Here is a 12,256-nt window from a genome sequence, read left to right as displayed (position 1 = left end):
TGGAAAATTAAATAATGATAATTTTAAATGCATACATATTTTTTAAACTTATAATATCATGAGGATAATAATCTTAATACTATGTAGGGGCACTTGTGAACTGTTCACATCTGCCCCAGATGTTTTGTTCACAAGTGCCCCCATCATCCTTCTTAAACCTAACTTGAAAAATAAAGAACTTTTAATTGAGTAAAAAAAAAGAATAATTGTCATAAACTTACCTGAATGTTCATATAATGATCTGCAATAGTTAATTTTAGTTTATTAGTTGATTTATATTATGCTTTCACTTGGAGAAGCGAGCGATTATAATATATGCAACACCAGCTGATACAAAGAAATTGTCAGAATCGACCAATAAAATGTCTCATTGTTCTGAAAGTTTTTCAGAGAGGTAGGAAGGACTAGTACTGCCATCAATTGAAAATTTTTCGAGATTTTTTATTTCAAATCATATTGGTAAAACATACCATGTTCACATGTGCCCCCTGTTCACATGTGCCCCCCTCTCCCCTACTGAGAAGAGAAGGTGGTTTATCAGGAAAAACCAAGTCAAACTAGTAAAAACGGTTATTCTATTTGAAGTAATTTGACAATAGATAAAGCTCATAGGTCTTAGCAAAATTATGGCAAAGATTTGCCGGACTTTATCTTTTATGTTAATGTGTTAGCAGTTACAAAATTAATATCTATTTTTAGAGCTTGATTTTTACGTAACTGCGTTAAAAAAAAATTAATGATTTTATTTTTATTAAGAAAAGGATTAGAGGATTAGCTTTAAATGTAAAAAAAATTAAAAAGTTAAGAAACATGCAACGCATATAATAGCAATACTAAAACAACAATTGTATCTAAAATATTTAAGTTTTAGTGTTACTGTTTTGATTTTCAAGATAAAACGAAAGCATTTCTTTTATGTTAAAATTGCCGATTCATTGCCGATATGTTGCTTTTTTCTTAGGTATTTCATTAAATCATTGTTTATAGGTGATGTTGAAATCAAACTATACTTAAAAAAGAAATTGATTCTCCTAATAAATGAAATGCTTTAAAGATGAATTGCTGTAATTTTCTAAATTGCGAAAATGTAATCAAACTATAATCTACTTCTGATAAAACAGACGTAACGATTGCTTGATTTAAAAAATATTCTTGAAACTTTCAGTCAAGGCTGCGTTTTTGTTAATTTCCTGGTTGATATCTTTACTCGATAATTGGGTATTTCAAAATTCTAGTTTAAAATAGATTTTTTTTAAATCATACGTAATTATCTTAGAAGATTTTTGCAAGTAAAAATTTATCATTACTTACAGTATCGTCCAAACGTTTCACTATCGTTGCACAACATTAAAAATATTGACAAATTTAATATCTAACTATTTTAATAAAAATTGATGAAACCTGTATTTTAATATAGATTTTTAACACCGCATTTGAATCATTGTAACACGAGTTTAAACGTGTTTAATGTCAAAGGAGGATACACGTTTAACTAGAAAAAATATTTCTTGTTAAAACGTGTTTAACTAGAAATAGGCAATTTAATTTAAGAATGTAATAGCTGTTTACATGGAAATTGTTTAAAAAGAACCTTTCGGACTAAATATTCACTATTTTAAAAGTTCAAATAAATATTCAATTTCAAATTGAAAATAGATTAGATTTAAGTGGGACAGCAACCTTTTTCAAAACCAAGACATAACAGTGGACGAAACAGAAATACACTTATCTATTTTTTTAAATAACAATAAACATGTTCTTAGCTTTTAAGTGGCCTTTTTATGACGGTGATTATAATGAAGCCGTGGTAGCTTCTGCGATAAAGTGCTAAACTCCCAATTAAGTGACTCAGGTTCGAATCTCAGTTACGACAGGTCGACATTAATTCTGCTCCCGTCTCTCATTGAACACAGTGCTGACGTAAAATATCCTCAGTAGAAAAAAGAATATGGGTTAGCAAGCCCTTACCATTGAGGTAACTATGGGAGGTTTACAGTCCTCCAAGAAAGGTAGTTTTACCTAATTCTTGATCCGAGAGTTAACTTGTAATCTGAGTTGGGTTCAAAATTATAATCTTACGAAAGTGAAGATGGATAGTAACCAAAAAATGAATCAACTGTTTTAAAATAAAATACCTGGTTTAAAATAAAATAAGATGATTAAGATTACGATTTTGATACGCATCATTCATAATGTAATAAACGTATTTAACAAAAAATGCTTTGTTACTAATTAAATGCAACTTATTTAAGTATACTTTGTAAATAAGACATTATTGTGCAGTTTAAAAAAATAGACAAATGAATTTAAGGCTAACTATTAATATAAATATTTTAAAGTATTTGTATTACGAAAAGACAAACATTTTACAAATAGGATGAAGTAATGAAATAACGCAATTGCATTTCCAAAATAGCAAGTAATTCAATTTTCTAACAAATATAGCCACTTTTCATGATTCATAAAGAGTAGATATAAATACTCATTTTACGTAATAATTTTATGATTCATAAATTTTAATGTTTAAAAGTGTAATTACAATAAAATAGTAATCGTTTTCTATAAAGAATGGTATAATACTGAAAAAAATATGTTAAATTTCTGTTGCGAAAGAAGTTTTTTTTTCAAGCAAGTTATAGCTTTAAGAAAATAGAAAGCCTCTTTTCCAACTTTTAATAAAAATATCGATATACATCGAATCATAGTGAAACTTTTTCTCGCTTATTTGATGTCGATTATAAATTTTTTGTTGCAAATTTTTTAAACTGTCCATCGAATTAAATATTTGCTATCAGAACGTTTTTTTATTGATGAAACTTATTAAAATTTTTACAATAATTTCTTTTTATTGCCTTTTCATTTTTTGGTTATTTTTCTAAAGACTAATAGATGTACACAGAGAAAAAAAGAATTGTCAAAGCTACCATTATAGTAATATTTACCGTGGAATGTGGCACAATTTACCGTGTTTCTCGCTCTATTCAGATTTTGGAAGACACCAAAAAATCTCGGTAATTTTTACCGAAGTGCTTTGATAATGATTTTGGGAAAATTAACAATAAAATATGGTTTTATAATACGTGATAAAGTTCGTTAAAAGTTGTAATATTGGATTACTATATTTTGATACCTTAGAGCATGGTATAAAAACCAATTATTCGGTTAAAATTAATTCTCAGTTTTGTATTTTTTAATGAGTATGCGGTAATAAGAACTAATTTTGAAAACAAGAATTTCCCTTAAATCGTTACTATATGAACGGAAATTTATCAAATGAATGGTTTAAATACTGCGTATTTTGCTTTCATTAACCAGAATAACATTTTTTTTTTTACCAGAAATGCCGTTACTATACTGTACGGTAACTTAATTTTTTCTCAGTGCAATCATATTTGGGTGCCAAATTGAATAGTATTTTGGTACAAGTTGAACTACAGTATCGAGTAATCAAGTTTAAGAAACAAGATTATTCAGATCGACACAATTTCGAAGTAGCAGGAAATTTGAACGATAATATGGTTGAACTCGTTTTATCCCATATGAATGGTAATTTCTCATGAGCCGTTACTATATGAACAGAAAATTACCAAATGAATGGTTTAAATACCGCATATTTTGGATTTATTAATCAAAATTATGTTGTTTTTCTATTACCAAAATTGTCCTTACCATGCAGTACGATAACTTTCCCAGAAATGTTTTCTCCGAGTATGAATTACATGATTATAAGCAAATTTTAATGTCGATACCGAAAAATCAAACTCCAATTACACTTCTTTAAATTATACATTTCTGGGACTATGTTGTTCCTTGTTAAACAAAGATCCCATAAACCAGAGTAACTCTACAGGTATTTTTCTTTCACTCCCATTTTCATGTTCTGTCAAACTTAGCTCTTAACACCAATTTTCCAGTTTACTTAAAGTAAGCATAATGCTATTTACATTTGGCGCTGCATAGCGAATTTCGACCCTTGTTCAAATAAACCTATAATCAATCTAATCCCAAAAGTGATAAAGGCACACATATATAGACAACTCTTATGGTGTTTTGCTTTACAAGTGAAGCAATCAAATTTTAAATTAAAAAATGTTGAGTTTTTGATCTAGAATTTTTCGCCCTTTTTCGTTGTTTTCTTGTAAAACAAACCAGTTCCTCACCAGAATGGTAAAAATTCAGGAAGCATTTGAGAAAGATATTACTACGAAATGTAATCTCTTTAGTGTTCCTAAGCTTTTACCGTAAATTATACGGTAATAGTGGTATATAATATTTATCATAACTTTTTCTCTTCCACTATGACACTACAATCTGTTTTCTAACATATCACTGATTTTAAAACCATCCGCATTGTATGAGAGCATGGTACAGGGCTTTGAGTATTAAGTTGTCAAACAGTTTTTCTTGCTTTGAATTCTGGTGATGATAAAGTAGTTTTTCGCTCATGTTTATCTTTTTTTCTCCTTCACTAAATTTTTTCTGTAAATATTAAATTTACAATAAAAAGAATTGGTACCCTAAGTGTAGTTATTTTTTGTTACATTTTCAAGATTATTATTTATTAATTTTTTTATTTATTCCTATTCAATCGGAAACTCATATGGAGAGGAAATTCTACGTAGATCTGCCAGTAGATGCATAAATTTTCGAAGATCGAGAGTGTATGGTATATTGATATGCATATATATGGTAAAATAATTTAAAATACAACAAGCATTGCTAATGTTGATAATAATTAATGATAAGTTTATTATTAATATTATTTTTATCATTATTATTATTATTATTGTAATTGTTGAAAAAAAACTCTTTAAAAAACGAGCCTCAATAGATTCTTTGTAACTGTTTTCATGTAGATCATGAGGAAAAAATAAAACAAAAACGTTTATGATATGAAATGGGGGGGGATGTTATTTCATAGTTTTATTTCGTTTTGACAGCCGCTTGTATCGCTTTCACTGGGGATGCGTGTTCTACGCAGTCACGAGGTTACAAGAGCATGTGCTTTGTTGTTGATATCTTATCGGGTGACGTATTTCTCGTCATTTGAAAACATACATAACTGCGAAATTTATGAACGCTAAAACAGTTGAGCGCAAATTTTCATACAGAGTGTTGTGATTAAATATCTACAGAATTGTATTTCTCAAACAATTGGGTATAATCCCATCAAAATTTGAATTGTTTAGTGAAATGGATAACAAAACAATGGTAAGGAATTTTTCTTGTTCCTTATTTCGCAATATCTTTTTTGTATTATTATTATTTTTGCATTATTATTATTTTTGTAAAATTTTATTTTTAATATGTTTTAGAGAGCTTCATTTTTAATTAGGAATTTTATTTTTAATTAAGAACTTTATTTTAAATACGAATGAAACATAAATATATAGGTTATAAATATCATAGTGAATTTTAGTTCAATGAAATATTTAAATTATTTCAAAATAAGTATTTTAAATATGATTACTAGTTTATATCATGGATGTAATGGAAAAACATGCATTACCGTACAATGCTACATATTTTTATTGTAGTTTTTTCTTTAATTTTCAAAAAAGAAAAAATAATTGGAAAAAAAGAAAGATGGAAAGAAAAGAAAAGAAAAAAGAAAGGAAAAAAAGAGAAGAAAATAAAAAAAGAATGTCAGGGAACTAGTTTCCGAACCAGCCGTTTAAACAGAGTACAGCTATTTTAAATTTTCCTACGTTGCCTTGTAATGATGTACTAAACTCGAAAGAAAAGCAAATTCTTTAGTACGGTTAAGGGACAAATCTTGGTGAAAAAATTAAGTAGAGAAAGACGCAATTGCTTTAAATGTGGGGCAAAAAAACCCGCCAAAACCTCCACGGTCAGCCCGATGCAAATACTTATCTAATAAAAGATAGCAATTTGCTTTCTTTATATTTAAACTTGGAAACATTATTTGAGGATTTGTCAAGGAAATCTAAAATAAATTCCAATTTCTGCAATCATTTCTTATCTTTAAGAAATATTATGGTCTTTAAAAACTGTTTTTATTACATTATAAATAAGTGAAGTTAAAAGTTTCATGAAAAATCATTTTATTGCACCTACAGTGATAAACCAAAAAATATATTTAAAATTTTAACTTGAGCAGAAGGTTATACTAGGAACTGTGATAAATATGTTAAATGCTTATCAATATATCATAAATAAAATACAAAAACTATATTTCCTTACAACACTGATTTTTATTTGTTATTAATTTAATTTAATTTAAATATTGCAAATTATTATTGATATAATAAAATTTTTTATTACAAAAATGATATGTTTTAAGTAAATTACATAAAGGATCTTCTCCACTTAAATTGATTTCTCATTGGTGTAATCTTTATTTTGTCCTTAAAATAATCGCTGCTTAAATTATAAACATTGTGAAAATAAAGATTTTAAAAAATGAAATTTTTCACCAAGAAATATATTTATACTTATAATTTATATTTTAAGAAATTGTGATTTAAAATTTTGTAATCTTTCTTAATTTTTCTTATATTTGTAAACATTCTGAATAGCTAAGTAAGATGAAGACGAATGTATCATGACTTTCCTCAAAAATTATTACCAAGATCATTTTTGAGGAAGGTCATGATAAAAGCGGCATTAAAAACATTAAAATTCTTTTGGTTTACCGATGAAACTAAAAAGAATAATCACTTTATACCACCACTCAGTCTCATCTGACCATATATTTTTGATGTTTTAATCCTGCATTCACAGTTATTGTCTTACCTCAATAATTTATCAGTATGATTTGAGATTGTTTCAAATATTTTTCTCCTTCTATATTAATTTGTGTACTTCCTGTTGGATATTAGCTCTAAATTAAGAGTAATTAAAGAAGAGCCCTGAATACAATAGTAATGTTAATTTAGCTCTACTCTTTTAATATAGTTATAAACTTTTAATATAGTTTCACAAAACTCTTTACTTTAATAATTTAAAATTAAATATAAAATTTTCATTTACAAATAACAGTTTTATTAGTTCTCTGTCTTTTAATAATGTTTTATACAGCCCTCCATATTAAAATTTAAAATTAAGATAAATTATGCTTTTGACATTAAATTGTATCAGTTCTCTATAAAATTTTATATAAATCTGTAAAAAAAAAAATTCTAAAATAATTTTATATAACTCCTTATGCTATCATTTTAAAATTAAGATTGATGTTCTTTTCTTTAGATAACAGTTGTATCAGTTCACAGTCCTTTAATACAGTTTTCTTCTTCTGGAAGTTACTACACATCATATGCCATAAGCTTAAAGGTATTACTATATTTTTTGTTTACATTTCAATAAATAATGAATAAAATTGCTTGAACGCTAAGATTTATCGAATATTTCATATTAAATCTTACTGAATTTCTTTTTAATTTTAGAGCAATGACCCTTGTTTCTCACAATCATATTCTCAAGTTCGGCGAAGATATTCTGAATTTCAACATTTACGCCGTCTGTTAGAATCTCATTTTCCTACAATGTAAGTGAACCTTTTTGCTAATAATTATATGATTTAATGATACAAATGGTTTATTAACCATTTTTGATACTTAATTCGTTTTATTTCTAATTAAAAAATTTGGTAGATAATGCATTAAAAACACACAAATATCAGCAAAAACTTATGCTATCGTTTTCAGGATTAAAAGTTTGTTATTAAAAGGCAAACGTTGGAAAATTATTGTTAATAGTGTTAATTGATGCTTATTAAAATTATACCAGCAGTCTATAAGGATCCATAATCAATTTGGTTGTGTTTTGCTTAAGTATTGGTGCTCATTAAATAACTTAAAAAAAACTACAATATATCAAAAATTCTAAGAACTTATCCATATTTCATTTTATTTCTTTTAATGGAAGGTTAAACTTTTAAAAATATTTTATAGACATTCTGATCATTTGAAACTGAAATATACATCAAATTTGTGTACTTGCAATAAAAATCAATTATTAAATTTAGTTTTCATTTAAATGGAAAAATTAATGTTAAACCAAATTAAAATTTGAAGAAAAATTAATTTATAATTGAACCAAATTAAAGTTAATTGCAAAACAAAATTCAAAATTAAGTATAAAAATGAAATTAATTTAATTAAGATCAAGCAAAATGAAAAATAAATATAGAACAAATATTAAAATTAATTACTGAAATTAAATATTTAAGTTTAGAATTAAAATAAAATATTAGAAATCAAACATTGAAATTTAATCTTAAAATTATATGTAAAAAGTATTTAAAAATAAATATTAACATTAGATAAATTAATTAAAATTAAAGCTTTTTAAAAAATACATAGTTTTTAAATTTTATAATAATATTGAGTTAGTAAACTAAAATAATATGTTTGTTTTCAGGAAAGCACCTGTTCTTCCTCCAAAAAGTTTCTTTAATAGATTCAGTGATGCTTTCATTGATGAAAGGAAAAAAGGTCTTCAGATTTTCCTTGACAAGTAATTTGCTTTATTTCTTTTCTATATTTTTGTTTAATATAAAAAATACATATTAACGTTTTATAAAATAATAAGGGGAGAGTGTTATAATTATTACATGCGATTATTACATTTTTATACATTTTCAATAACAAAACTGAAAATTTTAGACGTAAATTTTTTAAGCTTATATTCAAGAAACTTCATTCAGTAACTAACTCATCAAGTAAAAAATTTTCTGAAAAAATATAATTGGAAAAAATACAAGGGTAGATACTCGTATAAAATCATTTTAATTTGAATAAAAACCAAATTTCTTTAGTTCGTGCATTTAACAATTTCATAAAAATAATTTGCACAAAATGAATACTCATGACTAATATTTTTTTTATAAAACTAATTTTCTATATCTTTTGATAGAATCATTATTTATGATATTTATATTTTTTTCTAGAGTATTATCAACCCTTGTGTATTTATCTGACAAAAGTTTACACCTATTTCTGCAAAGTACATGCAGTATGAATCAAATTGATGAAGAATGTATTGGTGATATTCCAGCACCTCAACTAATGGATATCAAATCGGATTTTTCAGATCAATCAGATACCAGGTTAGTAACTCAACATTTTTATAAATTCAAAATCCAAGTGCAAATACCATATCTTCGAAACATTCCTATATTTTTAAAATAATCTATTTTCAAAAAACTTATGCTATTTATTAGAACTGTTGAGAGTTTCTAATAGTCATTTATGACTGTTGAGTTTGGTTTATCTTCAGCCAGCGCTCTCTACACCAATTGTGAAAACGGCATAAAATGTCAATCTGTAGAAAAGCTACAATTTTGTGATAGTAAAATGCATTTGCGAACAAAATTTTAGTCTCCAAAATTTCCAACAGTGTAAAATCTGATGTTAAATTTGTGAAATTACATAATTTAAATCATTTCATGTGCGAATTTTCTTATTTTTAATGTCACTTTTATATCTCATTTCAGTTCTTCTCAATCTTCATGTCCTCTAGAAGTATGTCCAGTGGTTGTAGTGTCAAGTGAAGATGAAGACGCACCGGCTACAGTAAATGTAGAAATTAGTAAAGGGAGGCCTATCTCAACAACTCAAACCAAATCCCGAACCATCTCTACTTCATTGAACTTTAACAGCAAACCACTTACCATTCCAAGACGCCTGGGGAGTTTAGACTCTAGTCCTGCTTCATCTTTATCTAGTCTGGATACTAGCTACAGCCCAACATACGATAATAAAAGAAAAGTATCATTCAATCAAAATGTGACAGTTGCTGTGGTTTATAATCAGCTGTGGAATATTGGCACCAGGCCAATAAGAACTGATGCATGAATTTCTAACCTCTCATTGTATGGGCATAAAGCTAGAACAAAAAAATGAGAGGCTCTTTTGTCATACACACTATTTATTTTTTAACATTTTATTATCGTTCCATCTTTAACTTAAACTTAAAGGACTTTTCTAACAGAATGTGACTGCTGCTACGGTTTATAATCAGACCTGAACATATCTGTCTTTGAATAAGAATATGATGATTCACTACCAGGCGTGAACAACGCATGTGTCATGCAGTCTCTTAAGATCATAATTGTTACTGTGATTTGAAATCAGACCTGTGCAACTGCATCTTTTACTGTTGCTACGATTTACAGTCACGCATAAAAATATTTTTTAGGAGAATATGATTGTTTGATTTGCAATCAAACTATCAAAAAATTGCATTTTTTAAAATTAATCTAAGATTGATCTGGCTTTTTATTATCAGTTTTAATGAAAGTATCAGTACTATTTTTTTTAAAGAAATGCTTGAATTTAAAACTCATTATGAACCAGCTTTATCGTACTTTTAATATTCTTAATAATTGATAACTTATATAAATTAGTTCATTCATAAATAATGTGAATTTTTTTTTTTTTTTTTTGCATGTGATATTTCTAGTCAAGTAAAAAAAAAATCTATCAATGGATTTTGCGTTAAAAAAGGTTTGAAAAAGCAGAAAATTGTTCGTATATTCAAAAAATGCGAATAATATCTTTATTTAATTTTGTTATACAACAGAGTCTTAAAATATATAATTTAATTGGAAATTATTTAATTTTTTAGTATTGTCTCTGTCTGAACTTAGACAATTCATGGACATTTCGTTCTTAATTTATTTTTTCAAAGGTGCATAATTGTATTTGTAATTAATAAAATCGAGGAGAATGTTAAATCTACTAGTAATAATTATTACGACATAACTTTTCAAAGCAAATATATTTCTTAAACAGAATTTACTATAATTTCAATTGTTTTTTAGAATTTTATAAGTATATATTTATCTTTAGAAATATATCTCTTAAAGACAAATATCTAAAAAACAAATTTATTAAATTATGCAAAGCATCAATTTTATAGTTCCTATTTAAAATTCATGTTAAATTTATTTCATATAAATTTTTATAATGTAATTTTTGTATAGGGTATACTGCTAGTTTTGTGTTGCTTGATAACTAAAACAGAAAAAACAAACAATTAAAGATTTTTCTTATTTGTAATTGATTGTATTTAGCGTTTCATATTGATGTTTCTCCTTTGCAAAATAAAAGCTTTGCCCATATGATGTTTTGTTAAATGCATACTTGTAATTCGTGAGTATTCTCCTCTTCACAGAAAATTAAATTCAAAAAATATAGTAAGAAAAACAACAACAACAAAAAAAAATCCCAACTATATAAAATTTCATTAGCAAATGTATTTGCTACAAATTTATGACACCAATAATCATATAAATAGCTTTTTTACATTTGTAACATTTTTTGCTATCCATCATACTTATTTATATTTTCATGTGTACATCTCGTTGTTTTTATTTCTTCTTTGTAAATACGTACAAATCATTTTGAATTTTATCAGTTCATTGAGATGCCAATGTACTCATTTTTGTAATCATTAATATTAAAACTATTTTATTTTTAAAATATTGTTTTATTTTATTTGATATAATCTTCTAAGGAATTTACAAACATATAATTCCTTTTTTTTCTTATTCAAATAAAACTTATCTTGTTATTAAGCAGTATGATCAGGCTGCTATAAACAAGATCAGCTTTGCCAGGTTTTAATTTAATAGAACAATTATCTCTACGTTCAAATATGCTCAAGGAACTTCCCTTCACGGAAATTCCAATAAATCCTTCTCATTTCAGAAAACAGCAAAAATACAAGGGTCATTTTCATATTCAGTGTCATTAAGAAATTAAAGAAAGAACGAAATATTGTAAGATAGCAAATATATTTAACGAAGCTTTTGTTATAATTTTAGCAGCTTCCTCGGGAACTAAACTTAAATCTTTAAAAACTAAAATCGACAGAATTTTTAGCTAAACTTTTCATCTTCATGGCAGCTGAATATTCTGATTTTTATTTTATTATTTATTAACATATTTATTTATTCTGGAAGGTACATATTTAAAAACTCTTTTTTAGAGGTAGGAAATACCAGCCTAGTCTATGGCACTTTTTCTTAGAAGTGTGTTTTTATCCTTATTTAATTTTCTATATTTTCGCTGGCAGCTTTGCGTTTTCTTTTTCCAATATTTATTGTTTTCCTCATTCACGTCTAATGAGTCTTGAAAATGGTCGCCTGTTCTCTAGCGCTTGAAACTTGCCAACTTTTTTCAATTTAATAATTTTTGAAGTAAATTAAGATTTTACATTATCAAGCACGAATGAGGTAAATCAAACCGTGGTATAGCTCAGGAGATAGATCATTCGCCTTCCAATAGGG

General features: G+C 26.3%; 1 protein-coding gene across 1 annotated transcript; it reads left to right on the top strand.

Annotated features, from left to right (window-relative positions):
* Positions 1 to 5,053: 5,053 nt before the first annotated feature.
* LOC107457165 (sorting nexin-10A) lies at positions 5,054 to 11,447 on the top strand. Its single transcript, XM_016075259.3, has 6 exons — positions 5,054 to 5,211; positions 7,210 to 7,293; positions 7,407 to 7,507; positions 8,383 to 8,478; positions 8,912 to 9,070; positions 9,458 to 11,447. The coding sequence occupies exons 1-6, from the start codon at positions 5,194 to 5,196 to the stop codon at positions 9,816 to 9,818; spliced, it is 819 nt and encodes a 272-aa protein (XP_015930745.1). The 5' UTR covers positions 5,054 to 5,193; the 3' UTR covers positions 9,819 to 11,447.
* The last annotated feature ends 809 nt before the right edge of the window (positions 11,448 to 12,256 follow it).

This window comes from Parasteatoda tepidariorum, chromosome X1 (genome assembly GCF_043381705.1).
Source record: "Parasteatoda tepidariorum isolate YZ-2023 chromosome X1, CAS_Ptep_4.0, whole genome shotgun sequence".
Lineage (NCBI taxonomy): Eukaryota > Metazoa > Arthropoda > Arachnida > Araneae > Theridiidae > Parasteatoda > Parasteatoda tepidariorum.
This window is presented reverse-complemented; position numbering and strand designations above follow the sequence as displayed.